Source organism: Nerophis lumbriciformis, linkage group LG09 (assembly GCF_033978685.3).
Source record: "Nerophis lumbriciformis linkage group LG09, RoL_Nlum_v2.1, whole genome shotgun sequence".
NCBI lineage: Eukaryota > Metazoa > Chordata > Actinopteri > Syngnathiformes > Syngnathidae > Nerophis > Nerophis lumbriciformis.
The window spans coordinates 28,712,940-28,734,212 of record NC_084556.2 but is presented as its reverse complement, the minus strand read 5'-3'; the positions used below and the strand labels follow the sequence as shown (position 1 = coordinate 28,734,212).

General features: G+C 37.7%; 1 protein-coding gene across 1 annotated transcript; it reads left to right on the top strand.

Moving 5' to 3' along the window:
- The first annotated feature begins 1,843 nt into the window (after window positions 1-1,843).
- pcolcea (procollagen C-endopeptidase enhancer a) lies at window positions 1,844-20,659 on the top strand. Its single transcript, XM_061962044.2, has 10 exons — window positions 1,844-1,980; window positions 4,596-4,702; window positions 6,940-7,048; window positions 7,118-7,376; window positions 10,147-10,271; window positions 15,592-15,728; window positions 15,792-16,135; window positions 16,207-16,284; window positions 20,119-20,289; window positions 20,374-20,659. Exons 2-10 carry the CDS (start codon window positions 4,614-4,616, stop codon window positions 20,502-20,504), a joined length of 1,443 nt encoding a protein of 480 aa, XP_061818028.1. The 5' UTR covers window positions 1,844-1,980; window positions 4,596-4,613; the 3' UTR covers window positions 20,505-20,659.
- Window positions 20,660-21,273: the final 614 nt, after the last annotated feature.

Here is a 21,273-nt window from a genome sequence, read left to right as displayed (position 1 = left end):
TTTTTTACAGCATTTATTAAAACAGTTTTCCCGTCGCAGGCCTCAATAGTGTTGGCCAGGGAGTTGACTCACCCGTAAGAACTCCTCCACTGGAGTGTCAGTGATAGAAAAATATGTCTTCTGGCTGAGATTCTGCGTGGAACCAAAGGACACGCGGGGGCCTGGGGAGATACAATGAAAGCATAAAATGTTTATTATAGTATAAAAACTTTTTTTTATAATTAACCATAAGAACTCTGAAAGCAAAGCTCTGAAAGGGTGATGACATTAAAACAGGTTATCTACATTTCAGTCATAGTTTATGGCCAACACAGGAAGGAGAAATGTTAATAAGTACATCGTTCTATTTAATTTTTTACAATGTCTCCTCTCCATATGATCTAAATCAGGGGTTCTAAAGTTTTTTGACCTCGGGGCCCAACTTGTCTACAACAGAGGAGCCTGGGGCCTTTTCAAATATTACAACCAAATGTGTCATCTTACTCTTATATCTATTATATCGAACCTTCTTACAATTTATAACCTTGTCAAATAATATTAAGACATGTGTTAATCACAAAGATTATTATTAAGGCTTAGGTTTTAGGATTACAAAAATGAGTACCAACAAAATACACTGCAAAAGAAGGGACTAAAAAAAATTATGCAAAATACAATTTCATAAAATTACACAGTATTAACTTAAATTAAATTCTAACTAAATTGATAATGAATAATGTTCCTAACTGAACTGTCAATAAAATTAAATTGCAAATGAAAATACAGCTTCACCACTTTAGTCATAATGTTTGCGCTTAGGGAACTTCTCTATGACTATAAATCCAGACTTCTTCTGTTTTTCTGATATTATTAATACTGCCACAAGTGGTAGAAAAGTGTATTACAACTAAGGAGCACAGCTGAGAAACACATATTTTTTTGCGGCCCTCTAGTTAAGAAACATTGCTCTAAATAACCCTCTAAAAATAATTAAATGTGTTAATGTGCAAAAGTAGCTTTAATGCTAACACAAACATTGGCATGCTAACATTGGAACTGTTAAAGTGAAAGATGGTGCAAATAGGGTTTTTGCAAAGACTGGCATTGAGCTGTCAAAAAAACATGAGATGCCCTTTTACTGCTTTAGGACCCCCATTAGCTGCCTGCTAAGGTGCCTGATTTAAGAACATTATATGCTAGGGTTAGGGATGGAAATTTTACAGCAACTCATGATTCGGTTCTTATCCTTGGGGCAACCATACAAATAAGAATCGATTTTCAATTAAACACGTTTCTGGATTCAAACCGATTCTTGCAATATACTGTATGTTCTGGACTATAAACCACTACTTTTTTCCAATGCTTTGAACCTTGCAGCTTATAAAATGTTGCGGCTAATTTATGGAGTTTTCTTTACTAACTACCATAATGTTTTGTATTTAACTAATAGTTTCCATATTACACCGACCGAGACACTGAAAAGGTGTGTTATTGTTTGTGCTATTGCATCATCTCTTGGACGAGTTCGCTTGCTGCAGGTGATTTGTATTGAAAATGTACTTCCTCTTCCGTGCCTTGAACCGGAAGTATAACCGTCCATAGCGTTTGTGCTTGAAAGGATTCTTCCTTCATCACTCGAAGTAACGTTTGTAAGTTTTCCAATACAACTAAAACAACGTACTAAACCGTCCAATGTGTCTGTTGGAATGTTTTCATGCATATTTGTACGTGCTATCATAGTGTAATGAAGCTAGCGTCATTAGCATTAGCACTTGTTAACACATTGACAAGTGTCTGTGTTAGTATTATTAACTTACAATGGCATTCTTTTTCTGTTGTTTCAGTTTCATAAATTCACCAACACATCACCGTGGAGATTGAGTCTGTTTAGGTGATTGAAGAGCTAGCCTCCAAAGCTCTTGGGTCCATGACGAGGACTTCTGTCTTGTTTGATCAGCTGTTTTACTACTGCGTTACAGGCACCGTTTGAAAACAATTAAGGTAAAATATTACATACCGCTATATATCTGCAGCTTATGGTCCGGTGCAGCTAATATATGTACAAATATGTTTTTCCTTCTAAAATTTGGTGGGTGCGGCTTAAATACCGGTGAGCTTTATAGCCCGGAAAATATGGTATTATTTGGTATAAAAAATTAGGATCAAATATTTCAAAACAGGTTACAGGTTAGAAAAGCTCTGGAGCAAAGTTTTAGAAAAATGTGGATACTGACCCACTTGTCTTTAAGGACTTAAACATTGTTGCCTTTAATCGAATATGAATTGGTTGAGAAATGTGGGAGTAGACAAAACAATTATGGAGGGCCATAATTGTAAAAAATTAAAAGAATAAGTGTTTACTTTTCTTTGTGCTATAAAGTTGTAAAAGTAGGAGTGCATTAGCCAACTTTATAATATAAAAGTGTACCAAAGCCTCAACCTTTGAGTTGACTGAGCTAGCTTAATTACAGCAAGTCTTGACTTTACAGTTGGTAATGAGTCGCAGTGACACTTGATAAAAGAAAACCACACTTTATTTTGAAAGAAAAATTTCAGTTTTAGTTTTTTCAATGTGGTTTGAAAGTAAGGAATTCAAAACCACAAAGTATTTTTATGCGCAAACCACCTCAATAATGTTTCCATTAAGAGTGGACACTGGCCGGATCGACTGAGTTTGAAAACACTATCAGTGTGTCATTATTAAGGACTAGTTTGAGCGGAACAAGTTTTATGTTGGACAACAGAAGCTTTTTGCAAGCATTCAATGGCTTGGACAAGAGCGAAAAATGGCATATTAGCCTTAGACACATTAGGCCAGAGGTCATTGATAGAAATAACAGGAGGTCCCAACACAGAGCTCTGCGGCACCCCCTTGTGGACAGTCACAAACTCTAAAGCATGTCCATCACATGTGATGCATGAGTTCTATTACACAAACAGCTGTGATTATACTGACTAAAGACTGACTAATTTTTTGTGAGAATTATATTGGAATAGAGAAAGTATTTTAATTGTTTACCAACATGAGACTCAATTGTTTTTGACAATACTGACACATTTGTTATTGGCCCATAGTTGGTTAAGATTGTGGGCTTTGTGTGGCCCGAAACAAAATGGTGTTTGTGGCTCCATTATTTGTTGATCATTATTATTAAACTGTTAAAGGCCCCCACTCCACCCTAAACCTAACATAAACCCACTCAGTATGTTTACATGCACTAAAGAACAAATTAGTGACTTAAGTTACTAGCTTTAAAAAAAAAAAAAAAAAACTATGTAAAACCTTATTAAGGTTTTTACATGGCGCATGTGATATCTCCAAGATTTTGTATGGAAAAAAACTTTAATTAAGTTTTTGTTTTTTTAAAAATGGGATTGACATACAGTATCTATATTATGTGATTTTTAAACCAGTTCCATCTTTCCTGTATATACTCCCATCCATTCATTTTGTATCCAGCGTTCAATATTTACATATTTTTGCTTTAGTTTCACTTGTCCAGAGTGTACACCGCCTTCCGCCCGAATGCAGCTGGGATAGGCTCCAGCCACGCCCGCGGCCCAGAGAGGGACAAGCGGTAGAAAAATGGATGGATTTAGTTTCATCAATAATGTTTTTCATCAAGTTTTTAAACCGGTGGCGTTTAGAGGTAAAATAATTTTATGTTTTATTTTTTAAAAGTTATGTTTTTTTTTTTTGTTTTTTTTGTACAAAATATTGTCATTAAATTCAATACAAAGTAGCCACAATGTGGATTTTATTAATCACACGACAGTATGTGTAAAAATATGAGAAGAGTAAGGTAGAGGTTAGCTGATTCAAGAAGGATCATTATGATCACAATAATACATCAATTATTATTATCATTGGCACATCTAATAGGGGTTTAGCCTCCCTTGTCTTTAAAAACTAGTAACACCTCTGTGTGGAACTTTAATCCAAGTTCCTTGAACGCACCACAATTATGTGCTATAAGAAAATAAAACTTAAACATAACTTTGTCCGATGCTGCCACAAACAAATTTGTTATAATTGTTGCATTCCTTCTATCACTTTATGTGTTTGATTTGCCTCCACCAGGAGGAAGAACCCTTTTGCATAATGGGGTGTCACATATAGTGTGTATGCCATGGGCCGGCCCCAGATGAGATTTCTTTGGTTTTGATCGAAAGATTAAAAATATTTCTTAAAGACTCTGCTGTAAAAGATTTAATAATTTTAAAGTGTTCACCGAGCATAATGTGTGATGATCAGCCACACACGCCCATGCCAAAGTAAAAGCTATCAATACTACTTTTAGGTGTTTTCAAGTTTTCTAGGGATTAGAGAAACCCCTTTGTTTAACTCCCCCCCCCCCCCCCCCCCCCCCCCCCCCCCAACCTTCCTTCCCTGTTCCATCCAAACCCATGTTATTATGCAGCAAACATCTGGCTCTAATTAAAGCCTTCTGCAAACCCCCTCATGGGCTCTTTCTCACTATCTCAATAATTCTAGCATCTCCCCTTCTCATCCATTCTAGAACTCTCTACCCCAGTCTCTCCGCCCATCCTCCTCCTCTTCCTCCTCCTCCTGAACCTCTTGTCTCCCGCTGCAATCTCCCCTTCTTTCCAAACAGTGTTATTGCGAGTGCATCATGGCAGACGTGAGCCTTACGTGGGGCATCTCCTTGCTCTTGTGTCTGACTTTGGGATGGACAGGCGCACAGCAGACTAACTTCACCAGGTGAGAAGAAGATGACTTACAGTCTTGTTGATCTTCATCCTGACAAAAATCTTGATAGTCTGGATTTCTTCCTGTCTCATTCCAGTTCGTTTGTTTGATTGGGCACACGGTTGTTGTTTTTTAATGTGAGTCTAGAGTGGCTCAGCCGCCAGATGTTAATGTTTTTGCTTCTGCTTGTGGGGTCGATTCCGAGCAACTTGGCTCTGGTTCGTGACATCTTGGCTGAAATCAGCAGCCGTATGACTTTACTGGGTTACTGCTGTCTGGGTTCATGTAGTTACAACCAAAAGTAGTGAAAGTTAGGTTGTATTTGTGGGATCTTTTGGCTGGGAAGGTTGTGTTAAAAAATACATTATTGAAAAGTATTCACAATCATATAAAAAAAATATACTAGCATAACTTAGACCAGTGGTTCTCAAACCGTTTTCAAGTACCACCTCAGAAAACACTTAGCTCTCCAAGTACCACCATAATGACCAACATTAAAATACAGTAGCGTAGTAGGCCTACGTATTCCTTAAAAACAAGGCAGAGGTTTTATTTAACAAGTATATTTTAATGCTTTTGTTTGATATGTTATGCTTTTATGGAACATTGCACACAATTCACAAACATCATCAACAATGATACTCAATATACTATACATATTTACAGACATCTTTGGCGTACCACTAAATAGAGCCTGTGTACCCACGGTTTGAGAATCACCGACTTAGACCATTAAAATCAACTTCAATGTATGTGTTTATGTATGTATGTATATGGAAAGGATAATTTTTAACATTGAATGCTGTGTCAAAATAAAAATATATACTCCAAACCTGTGATTATCAGCTGTTCAGTCAGGATGAAATATGTTTTTTTAAGCTAAATGTTGCTTTTACTACTCTATAAAACTGGGTCACAATTTAATCACATGAAAGAAAGCAGTTGTGAGCCCCAGCTTTAATCTATCGATTTATACGCCATAAGCCCCCGGTCTGCCAGAGAATAAGAAGACATGACAAGAGGGATCGGTGTTGCAAATTTAGCCACGTTGTCACTCCTGTGGCAAGCTTGAGTAGTGCATGAACTATTCACAGACACACTTTCAAGTAATTTCTGTACATTTTCTGCAATGACTTAATCGATTAAATACAATTTTGTAAAAGTATAATGACAAACAAAATATAGACAAAATTTAATTGAGAATGATTAACTGTAACAGAAAAAAAAAGCTACCGGCAAACTAAGTCCAATATACTGTATGATAAAAAAATAAATAAATTAATATCTTTATTATTAGGGCTGAAATGATTTATTTGATTACAAAAAAGATTAGATTTATTTTCTGTTGCTTCGCTTAACCGTTAAATGAGTTATGAGTTAATAAAAAAACATTAAAATCTGTACTACATATACATCGTTTCTGCACGTTTGCTGCAATAGAGCGTACATGAGAGCAGTGGTGTGTGTGTGTGTGCGTGCATGTGTGCACATTCAATGTTTATGATTAATTGGAAAAAAAGAAGGTTATGGAAAGCAGCCAAATAGTTTTTTTGTCTACACTATTCTCCCTAAAATAAACATTGAGGCGACATAGCGTGTTGTATCCGATTACTCGATTTATCGAAAAAACTAATCAATAGATAACTCGATTACTAAAATAAACAATACCTGCAGTCTGAACATTTACGGCTATTGCTTAACAAATACTCAATCAGCTACTCAAACAACACCTTAATCATGATGCTAACAATAACAACGGAGAGTTAACACATAAAGAACACACAATGCAACTTTATGTATAAAATCCCGTCACAACTCAGCATAATCGGAGACAACCTTGCTGCTGACTCAGCAACGACAGCTCTATACATGTGTGTACAAGAAGCGTGTCTTTCTGTGTAATTATCCCTGACATTTATGACACAATTACTGGGCGGTTGAAATGCTCTGCAGGCAGCTGTCAAGAAGTTTATCTTATTTTCTGCGTGTTTCTTCATATGCTGTACACACCATTGGGTCTGTTAGGATGTTGATGTCTGATGGTTTGGATTACTTGCAGTAATTAGTATACATGTTTTGAGAACATTCCAAACTTCAGCAACTGGCAAAGATAAGAAGTGTGAGACTCCAAGAAGAGGTTGCTGTAAACATTGTATAAGCAGAGAGTAGAGTTTATGCATTCGTGCAATTTTTGTGTCCTTGCCAAAACTTGTTAGTACCGTACTGTCTACTTTTGACCTTTGTTGCAGGCCTGTGTTCCACTGTGGAGGAGAGCTCGTGGCAGAGTCAGGGTTCGTTGGCAGTGAGGGCTTCCCAAACCACTACAAACCAAACAGCAAATGCACCTGGATCGTCACCGTGAGTCACCCTTCATCATGTCCAGACACCACCTTTTATCCTCCCACTCATTGTCTGACCCACTGGTAGGTCCCAGAGGGAAAAGTGGTCATGCTCACTTTCCGCATTTTCGACCTGGAGGCCGACTCGCAATGTCGCTACGACTACCTGGATGTTTACAACGGCAGATCCAACACGGTGCAAAAACTCGGCCGCTTCTGTGGGACCTTCCGGCCCGGTGGTCTTATTTCCACCACCAACACGATGATGCTGGAGATGGTGAGCGATGGAGAGACCAACAGCAGAGGGTTTGTGGCCCATTTCAGTGGTGCCAAGCCATACGACCAGGGTAAGTCACTTCATTGTGTGGCGATGACTAATTGACTTTGTTTGTCCAGCCGGCATGCATGGAAAGAATGACGCTACAAAACAGGATACAGTGTTAACTATTTCATAGTTCTGGACCTAAAAAGATGTCTACATTGATTGATTGATTGAAACTTTTATTAGTAGATTGCACAGTGAAGTACATATTCCGTACAATTGACCACTAAATGGTAACACCCGAATAAGTTTTTCAACTTGTTTAAGTCGGGGTCCACTTAAATTGATTCATGATACAGATATATACTATCAAATATATACTAACATCATAATACAGTCATCACACAAGATAATCATCAGAGTATATACATTGAATTATTTACATTATTTACATTAATTACATTATTTACAATCCGGGGTGTGGGATATGGTGGGGGGGGGGGGGGGTAGGTTTGGTTGGTGTCAACACTCCAGTCATCAACAATCAGCATCAACAATTGCATCATCAGAGAAATGGATATTGAAACAGTGTAGGACTGACTTGGTAGGTTTGATTATTTACAATCCGAAGAGGTATTATGTGGAAGGGAGGGTGTTAGTTTAGGGTTGTAGTTGCCTGGAGGTGTTCTTTTAGTGCGGTTTTGAAGGAGGATAGAGATGCCCTTTCTTTTACACCTGTTGGGAGTGCATTCCATATTGATGTGGCATAGAAAGAGAAGGAGTTAAGACCTTTGTTAGTTCGGAATCTGGGTTTAACGTGGTTAGTGGAGCTCCCCCTGGTGTTGTGGTTATGGCGGTCATTTACGTTAAGGAAGTAGTTTGACATGTACTTCGGTATCAGGGAGGTGTAGCGGATTTTATAGACTAGGCTCAGTGCAAGTTGTTTTACTCTGTCCTCCACCCTGAGCCAGCCCACTTTGGAGAAGTGGGTAGGAGTGAGGTGTGATCTGGGGTGGAGGTCTAGAAGTAATCTGACTAGCTTGTTCTGGGATGTTTGGAGTCTAGATTTGAGGGTTTTGGAGGTGCTAGGGTACCAGGAGGTGCATGCGTAATCGAAAAAGGGTTGAACAAGAGTTCCCGCCAGAATCCTCATGGTGCTTTTGTTGACCAGAGAGGAGATTCTGTAGAGAAATCTTGTTCATTGGTTGACCTTTTTGATTACCTTGGTTGCCATTTTATCACAGGAAAGATTAGCCTCTAGAATGGAACCTACGTAGGTGACCTCATCTTTCCTGGTGATAACAATGTCACCCACTTTTATAGTGAAGTCATTGACTTTCTTAAGGCTGATGTGGGACCCAAATAGGATGGATTTCGTTTTACCCAAGTGTATGGATAGGTACAACCCTCCAAAAATAGACACAGTCGTGATTTTAGGCCTGTTTTTTAAGGAGTTTCAGCACAGTTTGGAACGCCCACTTTTAGCTCCAAAACGTGGGCAACCTGCAAACGTCACCAAGCAATTTCATATTGTGTAGTATTTTTTTTGGTAGCATCTTCATCCCAGATCACAATATTTTTGTGCATAATTTGAAGAAATTAGCAAATATGTCTGCCAGATGCATTGTTGCAGGTAAATTGTATATGGTCTGGGATTATATAGCGCTTCACTATACCGGAAACGATACTCAAAGCGCTTCACATTATACATACATTACCTTTAGCCATTCACACACACATTCACACACTGGTGGCAGAAGCTGCCATGCAAGGCGCTAACCACGACACATGAGGAGCAAGGTGGGTGAAGTGTCTTGCCCAAGGACACAACGGCTGTGATGGCCATTACACAAGGTTAAGGTAAACTAGCAATATGATTCTGCATTTATTTTGGTAATTTGGTCATAATTGGTGTGATACGCATAAACTATAATAAATTGTCCTCCTTCATTTATATTCCAATATTATGTCATCCTTAACCCCCCACCCCCACTGCGACCCCCAGATGTCTGCAGGACAGCAAGCTGCTGCTCTAGGCTTTATATGTGCACCCGGAAAGTATTCACAGTGCTTCTCTTTTTCCACATTTTGTTATGTTAGAGCATTATTCCAAAATTGAATAAATTAATTTTTGATGTTGTTCTACAGCCAATAAATATCCCATAATCGCAATGTGGAAATGTTGTATTTTTATTTTGCAAATGTATTAAAGATAACAATACTAAAAAAAAATCACATGTACATAAGTATTCACAGCATTTGCTTAATACTTTGTTGATGCACCTTTGGCAGCAATTACAGCCTCAAGTGTTTTTGAATATGATGCCAAAAGCTTGGCACACCTATCTTTGGGCAGTTTTGCCCATTCCTCTTTGCAGCACCTCTCAAGCTCCATCAAGTTGGATGGGAAGCTTCGGTTTTCATATGGGATTTCTCTATAATTTGTATTTAGTTTTTTATTTTAAAATAATTTTGCAAAACATAAAAAAAAAAAAAAAACATTTTCTCATTGTCATTATGAGATATTGGCTGTAGAATTTTGAGAACAAAAATGTATTTATTCCATTTTGGAACAAGGCTGTAAAAAGTGAAACATTGTGAATACTTTCCAGATGCACTGTATATGTGCTGTGTCATATTTCAGTTTTGTATTTTTGATACAGCGCTTGTATTACATGAAAAAAATCATGTGACCAATAAAGATTATTTCAGTATATAACAACAAGAGGACGACTAACATTTACTTTAAAGTTAAGGTAATGAACATTCGGTCAAAAGTTCAAATTTGCATTGTATGAGGAAATATGATCTGCTGTCATATTTATTTGTGCTCTTCAAGGTTTTTTTTCTTTCAGATCAACAGTTCTGCGGGGGAAAGATAACAAAAGCCCAGGGAGAAATCAAAACCCCAAACTGGCCGAACACTAAGTATCCATCAGGAACCAGCTGCTCCTGGCTTATCACTGTGGACGCTGATAAGGTATTCTCCTTAACCGAGTCATAGCTTTTCTTCCTGTCTCTCACACATAGCAGTAACTCTGATATGACGTCGGCTCCGTTCACGCTGGACACCAGATCTGATTTTTTTGCCATCAAGTGACACAGATCGGAATTTTTGTTGCCAGTCCAAACACTCCAAAGTGCTTCAAAGCTGATAATTTCACATTAGATTTGGGCCACATCAGGAGTTAGTCTGAATCAGTTTGGAATCTGATCTTTTCAAATGTGACTGCAGTCTGAACGGCAATGCGTCCTGAATGTGACCTGATTCCGACTTTTACATCATTCGTGTGCACAGAAAGATGCGGCCCGCCAGCCGAAGTGGATACGTCATCACAACAGCCGGTTTCGGCAGTGCTGTTTGGTTAATAAAGTATTTTTTCGGTGGCTGAATTTTTGGTGCGTCACTGGTCAACAGTGCACAAATAATAGGCTATATGTGATATATGAAGATGTATATGTGTATGTATACATATATATATGTATAATTTGATTCCTAACAAATAGCGATTGTTGAAGGACTGAAAACGGCATGTACGTTTGGCATATTTGCTTACGTGTTACGTATATTGCGTATGTTTTTTATGTAAGTGGGTTTAAAAATAACGCTAGTAGTAACAACTTCCTTGTTCATTTACGAAATGCAGTCAATTTGCTTTGTTTTTGCTTTATCGAACTGCACATGCAAGTAATGTCGAGGCCACATATAATAGGGCCGCTTGTAATAAGAAGAATACACTATATAGAAAATGTATAGCACAAATAACTACAGAGGCAGAAAATAAGTACAAAAAGTATAAAAACAAGCTAACAAACATACTACGATCATGTAGAAAATAATATTACAGTGAATTATTGGACAGGAACAAAAACAATATGAGAGCAACATGGGGCATCCTCAATAGCATTATTAAAAATGGCACTAAGAGGGATTACCCCCAATACTTCTTAGACTGAAACAAAAATAATGACAACATAGAGGAAGTAGTTGAAAGCTTCAATAATTACTTTGTAAATATTGGACCAAAATTGGAAGAAAGGATTCCAGACCCAGTTTCAATTGAGGACTATAATGATACAATAGAGCGAAATCCCATCTCCATGTTCCTCAGTAATGTGACATAGGAGGAAATAATTACCGGTATAATTGTGAAAAAATGCTAATCTAAGACTTCAACTGATTGTAATGGAATTGATATGGAAAGGCTAAAAAAGGTTATTGAAGAGATCTCAGGATCATTAATGTATATTAGTAACCTATCATTTCAAACAGGTACATTTCCAAACAAAATGAAAATAGCTAAAGTTGCACCAATTTACAAGACTGGCGACAAACATCAATTTACAAACTATAGACCTGTTTCTTTACTTCCACAATTTTCTAAAATCATTGAAAAACTGTTCAATAACAGATTAGAGAGTTTCACAAACAAAAATAGAATACTCGAAGAGAACCAATATGGATACAGAGCTAATGTTCCAACTTCGATGGCTTTAATTGAAATTACAGAAGAAATTTCCAATGCTATAGATAGTAAAAAATGTGCGGCAGCAATGTTCATGGATCTAACTAAAGCATTTGACACAATTAATCACAATATTTTAATCAAAAAACTAGATCGATATGGCATCAGAGGGTTAGTCTTAAACTGGATAAAAAGTTATTTAACGAACAGGAAACAATACGTGAAGCTAGGCAAACACACATCTACAACGCTAAATATATCCTGTGGTGTACCTCAGGGATCAATACTAGGACCAAAATTATTCAATCTCTATGTAAATTACATTTGTAAAGTTACAAAAGATTTAAAGTTAGTATTATTTGCGGATGATACAACTGCGTTTTGTTCAGGAGAGAACACACAGAAGATAATACAAATAATAACAGAAGAAATTAACAAATTAAAAAGATGGTTTGACAAAAACAGACTATCTTTCAATCTCAGTAAAACTAAAATAATTATATTTGGTAACAGTAGAAGAGAAAGTCAAACACAAATACAAATAGACGGAATATAAATTGAAAGAGTAAATGAAACCACATTTCTAGGTATAATGATTGATGATAAATTGAACTGGAAATCTAATGTAAAAATATACAATATAAAGTGGCAAGAAACACGTCAATAATAAATAAAGCAAAACATGTTCTAGACCAAAAATCACTTCATATTCTCTACTGCTCGCTAGTGTTACCATATCTGAGTTATTGTGTAGAAATATGGGGAAATAACTACAAAAGTACACTTCATTCATTAACGGGGTTACAAAAAAGATCAGTTAGAATAATACATCATGTTGGATATAGAGAACATACAAACCCGTTATTTATTGAATCAAAAATACTGAAATTCCACGACATAGTGAATTTGCAAACAGCTAAAATTATACATAAAGCAAACTATAACCTGCTACCCAAGAATATACAACAATTCTTCTCAAAAAAAGAGGAGAAATATAATCTTAGAGAAAAATTTAATTTAAAACATTTGTATGCACGTACAACACTTAAGACCTTCAGTATATCAGTATGTGGAATTCAATTATGGAATGGATTAAGCAAAGCAATCAAACAGTGTACTAATACGATCCACTTCAAGAAACTCTTCAAACTTAAAGTGTTTACAAAGTACAAAGAAGAAGAACCATGATAAACATTGTGAATTTATTTCATCCATCCATCCGTTAATTTTTTCAAAATAATCTTACTCATCTCTCCATATGAAATGTAACTTACTTCACCGAGTATTATTTATTTATTTATTTATTTTTATTGTGATTACTTATGGAGTATATTGTGAATAAATTGAAAACAGGAAGTGAACAAAAGTTTTAGCAATTTATGTAAAAAAAAGGGGTAGGATTAAATAAGCTCTGCTTCTTCCTACTCCTTTTCGAACATGTTGAAAAGAGAAACTGGAAATTGTGATGTATCATGTTGTATGCTTGCATGCTCGAAATAAACTCAACTCAACTTAACTCAACATAGGGGCCTGTGTGCATTAATACTTGAGTCTGATGACGATCACATTTTACTTGTAATCTAAACAGTCAGCTGGAAAAAAAATCAGATTTTGATAAAAAACCTGATTTGGTTCGCTTTCGCCTGCAGTGTAAATGTGGTCATTTTAAACATGATAAAAAAACATGTGATTTGATTGAGCAAGTTAAATATTGAAATATATAATAATTAGGGATGTCCAATAATATTGGACTGCCGATATTATCGGCCGATAAATGCTTTAAAATGTAATATCGGAAATTTTCGGTATCGGTTTCAAAATTATCCGTATCGGTTTCAAAAAGTAAAATGTATGTCTTTTTAAAACGCCGCTGTGTACACGGACGTAGGAAGAAGTACAGTGCGCCAATAAACCTTAAAGGCACTGCCTTTGCGTGCCGGCCCAGTCACATAATATCTACGGCTTTTCACACACACAAGTGAATGCAAAGCATACTTGGTCAACGGCCATACAGGTCACACTGAGGGTGGCCGTATAAACAACTTTAACACTGTTACAAATATGCGCCACACTGTGAACCCACACCAAACAAGAATGACAAACACATTTCGGGAGAACATCTGCACCGTAACACAACATAAACACAACAGAACAAATACCCAAAACCCCTTGCAGCACTAACTCTTCCGGGACGCTACAATATACACCCCCCGCTATTGCCTACCCCCCACCTCAACGCCGCCCCCCCTAACCCCGCCCACCTCAACCTCCTAATGTTCTCTCAGGGAGAGCATGTCCCAAATTCCAAGCTGCTGTTTTGAGGCATGTTAAAAAAAATAATGCACGTTGTGACTTAAATAATAAATATGGCAGTGCCATGTTGGCACTTTTTTCCATAACTTGAGTTGAAGTTGTTCTGTTATTTTGGAAAACCTTAATACATTGTTTAATGCATCCAGCGGGGCATCACAACAAAATTAGGCATAATAATGTGTTAATTCCACAACTGTATATATCCTATCGGTTGATAACGATATCGGTAATTAAGAGTTGGACAATATCGGAATATCGGATATCGGCAAAAAAGCCATTATCGGACATCCTTAATAATAATGATAAATTAAGCACAGTTGTCAATCAACTGTTAAACAAATAAGAAATATGATCTACAGTACGTTTGTATTGCAATCTAACATTCAGTCTACTATTATAATTGTGCTAGCAACTAATTATGTGCTCCCCAAACACAGTGTGGAGCCGCTCTCCTAAACTAATAATAATCATCCGTATTACGGCAAATAAATGTAATTTCTTAGTATCTCAAGTATCATTATCAAGATGGCTGGCATGCTAATAGCTAAGCTAACCGCTGAGCAAGCTTGTAACAACACCACAAAATGGTGATGTCACTGAATCTTTTCAAACTTGCAGATACATGTCCACATAGGACTTCTATTTTTTAAACACATGCACTTTTTGAGAGATCCCCACTTGGTTCAAAGGAAACGACAATAGTCCACTGTTGGCTGGGACAAAATGAGACAAGTCCACACTAATATAGCATCCGCGATGTTTACATAAACTTTGCACTTCAAGAAGTGTAGGTGGAACCGCGTTGCAGCAGAAAATAGGCAGGTATTAGCAGGAAATGAATAAGTCGATTAATGAGAGTCCAGAGAGAGTATAATAAAACCACTGTTGTTACAGTCAGTACACCACATGTAAGAGAAGGGTGGCTCAATCCATAAATTGACGATGTCAATACCAAGGGTAGTATCAGTATGTGATCGATACTACTGTCGAGGGATTGGGTCTATTTTTATTTTCTCAAAATCCTTTTTTTTTTTGCTGTTTCAGTTAGTTTACAAACTCAGGAAGACATGGAGGGCAAAAACCAAAGGAGGAGTACTTTTCGCTATTGTTGAGTTATTGTGTACTATTGACTTGGTTTTGAGCAAACAATTGTATGTCATAAAAAAAAGAATGTGGAACTAGTTTAAATATTGTGTTGATCGGTATCAGCCGCTGTCACTCATGAGTGATCTGAATTGAATTATATTTATATAGCGCTTTTTCTCTAGGGACTCAAAGCACTTTACATAGTGAAACCTATTTTTAAGCTACATTGAAACCATAGTGGGTGGTACGGGGAGCAAGGTAACAACGGCAGTGACGAGGATGGTGGAAGCTGGATTCGAACCAGGATCTCTTAAGTTACTGGCTGGCTGCTCTACCATCTGAGCCACGCCACCCACAATGAACCGATCGTGCTGTCTTGTATCAGACAGAAATCCAGTATGTGTTATGCAAACTTGTTTTCTGTTTGGACACCAGGTGATCCAGGTTAACTTTGACAAGTTTGTGTTGGAGGCCGACACCTACTGTCGCTTCGACTACGTGGCCTTCTTCAACGGTGGTGAGAAAGACGACTCACGCCTGATTGGCAAATATTGTGGAGACCAAGCCCCGCAGTAAGCATCAGAATTGATCCTTTCTGCTTCCGGTATTTCACTTCTGCTTTTTGTGGTGTGCAGGCCCATAATTACCAGCGGGAACGTGCTGCTGGTCCAGTTTGTGTCCGACCTGAGTGTGACCTCAGATGGGTTCCTGGCCTACTACACCAGCGTCCCTCGTGGCTCTGATGTATCAACAGTGCACCGTGCTAATACTCGGCCGATTCCAGCAAGACCTGATATCAGACCTCCGACGCGTGAACGAGTCCCTGTTGCCACGGCACCTCCACCCAAATATGTGCCCCCCCCTCCGGCGCCGGAACCAACCCAGAGGCCCAAACCAGTCCGGCCCACTGCCGGCCGCGGTGAGGGTACCACAGGTCAGGAGAGGAAGGTGGTTACGAGTCCAAATGGAAAGAGGCCAGGTGAGTCAGGTGGGCCTTGCTTTTCATTTCTATGCTCATGTTTATACTAAACTATCAGTTTTACATTACAGTCACGCAGAATCCACTGTGTGCCAAAGCGTGTAAAAGAGATGGAACCATCAAGACCAGTTTCTGTGCCAGTGAATTTGGTAAGTCTGCGAACCTGAAAAGCTGAAGTAGGGGCAGAGTCGATCAGTCTGAAACATGTCGGTCGGTTGCGCGTTATAGAAGATGTACGATTTAAATAGATATACAGAGCTAGGGTAGATAGTTTTTAATCCTATCCTCATATCTTGATAATGCATGTTGATGACACATTCTAGCAATGCAGCATCCTCGCTAGCAAGATAGCGGATAACAAATCCTCGCCTCTACAATAAAGTCTGTCTCTTACAAGTATCATTATCCCCGGAGGACGAGAAACAGCTAAACATGCTACCGTAGGACCGACGGTGTGTAGAGCTATGACATAGGAGACAATAAGACATGCTAACTGTTAAACTAAAGCTTTTCAATGTAAACAGAGATGGGCGGCTCAATACAAATATCAACAGTAACGATACAGAGTGTAGTATCAGCATATGGTCAATACTACAGTGATTAGATCACATGTGTCAAACTAAAGTCCGGGGGGCCAGATCTGCCTCGCCACGTCATTTAATGTGACCCGCAACGTCATATAAAGTGGCCCCGCCATGTTGTTCAATGTGGTCTGCCACATCATTCACAATGACCCATCACGTCATTCAAAGTGGCCCTCTGAGTGCATAATTGCGATGTGGCCCCTACTAAAAAAGAGTTTGAGACCCCTGGACTAGATCGATATTTTCTATTATCACAAAATCGTTTTCTGTCGTTTTTATTATTGCTTACAAATTCAGGAAATAGGTCAATATTAGTATTTGTTTATGTATGTTATGTTGCACTATTTACTTTGTTATTTATACATTTTGTATGTAATAAAAGGGAATAGAAAAATATATTTAATGTTTAATTAATATCGTTACACCGCCATCCTGAGTTTTGTCTGATTTTAAATGTTTTAAAAAATGTAATCATTCAATGATCTTTAGAATTCCAAGTATCAGTATCAGCATTGGTATGACACCTGTAACTACTTGGTATTGGATCAATACCCAAATTTGTAGTATCACCTAAAACTAATGTAAAGTAGCCAAAAAACTGATAAATAAGTAGTTAATATATTTTAATAGAAGTGTAGATAGAACCATGTTACGACAAAAAGTGACAAGATATTAACAGTAAAGTAGCAAGTAGATTAATAATTATTTTTTAACTTTCAATTTTTTTTATTAATTAATCCAACAAAATAATACACAATAATACCATAAAAATACAATTCCAATTCCAAAACCAAACATTCAAAATAGCAATCAACAGAGCAATTGAGAGGACACACAAACATGACACAAAACAATCCAAAAGGAGTCTAACAAAAATGAATAATATCAACAACAGTATCAATATTAATAAGAATTCTAACGTAGCAGTGATTAGAAATCCCTCATTGACATAACTATTTTGAAAAAAAATTAAACAACCAGAAATGACGCAATATATTACACGCATAAACAAATAGGAGCCTTTGTAACTTATTTTAAAATAGTTCTGATATGATTTATATGCCAAATAGTTAGAGATGTCTGTCGACCGACCGGCATTTATAGGAGCCTTTGTAACTTATTTTAAAATAGTTCTGATATGATTCATATGCTCAATAATTAGAGATGTCTGTAGACCGACCGGCATTTATCGGCCGATAATATCGGCCTGCCGATATTATCGGCCGATAAATGCGTTAAAATGTAATATCGGAAATTATCGGTATCGTTTTTTTTTATTATCGGTATCGTTTTTTTCTTAATTTTTTATTATTAAATCAACATAAAAAACACAAGATACACACTTCTTTCTGTTATTAATATTCTGGTTCCTACATTATATGTCAATATATATCAATACAGTCTGCAAGGGATACAGTCCGTAAGCACACATGATTGTGCGTGCTGCTGGTCCACTAATAGTACTAACCTTTAACAGTTAATTGTACTCATTTTCATTAATTACTAGTTTCTATGTAACTGTTTTTATATTGTTTTACTTTCTTTTTTATTCAAGAAAATGTTTTTAATTTATTTATCTTATTTTATTAATTAAAAAAAAAAAGTACCTTATCTTCACCACACCTGGTTGTCCAAATTAGGCATAATAATGTGTTAATTCCACGACTGCATATATCGGTTGATATCGGTATCGGTTGATATCGGTATTGGTAATTAAAGAGTTGGACAATATCGGAATATTGGATATCGGCAAAAAGCCATTATCGGACATCCCTACAAATAATGTATTGTGGTATCTATTGTTACACCAATTGATAAAGGACGCCTCCCTATTATATAGTCTCAAACAGGAAGTTCTTAGAAGAAAGTGGCCACTGAGCTAAGAGTGTCACATAGTATCATCATCAGGCTGCAACACAGATAGAGATGAGAGACTGGAAGAGTCACTCAAAGCAATTCAGTAATTTTGGGATTAAGCTCCTTGTAAGAGAACAGCAAATTGTACAAAAAGTAGTAAAATAATGATGTGTCCGAAATGTGCGTTTAAACATTTAGATAATGTAAAGTCCAATTAGGTTCACCGACTGTATATAGTTATAGTACATTACATACATTGCAATATATATTTTAAAAAGCAGAAAATCGTCATGTTAAGATGCTGTATTGATAATAAAACTAAAGAAACTAACAACATTATTTATTTAGAATTTGTTTTGGTTATTTTTTTACAATCTATTTTTATGTTAGACCATTTTTTAATTTTTCAAATGATATGTACTACATTTTTACATATACACATACTAATGTGCCAATAGAACTACAAGAATTTAAGTATTTTGGTAAAACCTTTTTTTGGTCAAAATAAAAATAAATAAAAAAAGTTAAAAAATCAAAATATTTATTCTACTGACAGATTGTTCGGCATATACACAACATAAATATATGTATTTGTCAAAAAAAAATATTTACTTTAATTTTAGTTATTTATTTTTGCACTGCATAAGTGTTAGTCAAAATTACTTTTTTGGCTGGCCAATGACAACAATATCAATTGATGTTTGGTAATTAGGGGCATTAGTGCAGCGTAAAACAGTACCAAAATCCTTACGAGTAAAAACCCCCCTATGGTTGCGCAGTGTCTTTTTGCTCGTGCTCGTACTCTGCCCGTCCCAAAAGAGTAGAACGTCAGGCGCATGGCGAAAGAAAAAGACACATCGCGAGCGCAAGCCACATGTGTGCTTATAGGGGCAGTGAGCATAAAATTAATCTGCACTCACGCCGAGAAGCCACACCCAAGCAGAGTGTTTTTTAAGCGCAGCGATTTTGGCACTTTTTGACGCCATACAGCAAGGAAGGGATTCATAAGATCCCATTCCTGGAAGGGTGGGAGTTATTCCTTTTGTAATGCAGTCTGCTGAAAATGATGGAAAGTGCCACTCAACATAGCACCTGATGCTGCGGTCGAAGTTGGAATTGCCACACTCAAAACTTCACTGCCATCTGGTGGTCACGTTTCATGTGTCAGGTAAACCGTGACGAATGGGTCCAAATGAATCCCCTTCCTACTGTGCATAAAGCAGGTGTGTTAAAATTGTGGCCCGAAAGCCATTTTTGTCCGTCAGCTAACTTTTTTTTGCTGGCCCTCTGCACATGCATTATCAATAAACTGTTTTGTATATCACACACCTTTGCTTTGTCACACATGTTTTGTTCAGCTGCATACATTGACCAACATTAGATCGGTGTCCACACCTCTGCTTTAGTGTCTGCACCTTTATCCAGTATTGCACCAACATTGAATGAGTTCTTGCTCTGCACATCCACCCACAAATTAGTTTATGTATTCTTTGTATGATCCTGCTCAAACGTCCTATTTGAACGGAGGCCATTTGTTTGCAGTGATTACCGGAAAGGTGACCTCATTGGCCCCTGGACCTCGAGGTACCCTGCTCATCGGGGTCTCCCTCATTAAGACTTACAAAGCAGGTCGGCTAACGATCACGCAAGTTGGAGAGACCATGTCAGTGAAGTTGGTGTCACAATGCAGGAAGTGCCCGTTGATCCGCCGAGGTATACACACATTCACACACACACATATTAAACTAGAAGCAGAAACAGCACTCATCAATGTTGTGTTGTTGTTGTTTGCCACAGGTGCTAACTACATTATAATGGGTCAGGTGGATGATGAAGGTCGCGGCACCTTGGTACCTGGTGCATTCACAGCGCCATACAAAGCTCCACATCACAAATTATTGACGAACATCAACAACCAACCGTGTTAACTCAACACATCTGTACAAAGTCAAATGAGCTTGCAGATCTCTTAAAAAAAACAAGCACAACAGTAACATTATCATCACCCCATTAAGGAAAAAAAATACTGAAACCTTGTCTGTAATTTATATATGAATAAAGGTTTTTATATCTCTTTTCCCAAGTCAAAGGGCACTTTTGTTTTTTGTTTTTTTCCCCCCTTTATTCAGCACAGGCGCTTCATGTACTTTTCCAGCATAGGGATTTTTAAGCCCATCTAGTGGACAAAATGGGTAACAGCATCCATCCATCCATCCATTTTTTACCGCTTGTCTTGTTCGGGGTCGCGCTGGGTGCTGGAGCCTATCTCAGCTGTATTCGGGCGGATGACGGGGTACACCCTGGACAAGTCGCCACCTCATCACAGGGCCAACACAGATAGACAGACAGCATTCACACTCACATTCACACACTAGGGTCAATTTAGTGTTGCCAATCAATCCCCAGGTGCATGTCTTTGGAGGTGGGAGGAAGCCGGAGTTCCCGGAGGGAACCCACGCAGTCACGGGGAGAACACGCTTATTCCACACAGAGAGACCCCGAGCCCAGGATCGAACCAGGACCTTCGTATTGTGAGGCACACGTACTAACCCCTGTTCCACCGTGCTGCCCTGGGTAACAGCATCCCCTGCAGTGGAAAGGTAAAATTCCATATTATTAGTGATATAAATATCCCGACTAGACGGGATGCAGTGTAGTTCCAAGTATTTCATTAGTGAACGTGTAGTGTAAACATGT

Excerpts from the sequence above, each read along its gene's own strand:
- pcolcea (XM_061962044.2), top strand. The coding sequence starts at position 4,614 with ATGGCAGACGTGAGCCTTACGTGGGGCATCTCCTTGCTCTTGTGTCTG. Across the intron at positions 15,729-15,791 it reads TGTGGAGACCAAGCCCCGCA|GCCCATAATTACCAGCGGGA; the intron begins GTAAGCATCAGA and ends TGTGGTGTGCAG. Across the intron at positions 16,136-16,206 it reads TCCAAATGGAAAGAGGCCAG|TCACGCAGAATCCACTGTGT; the intron begins GTGAGTCAGGTG and ends TTTACATTACAG.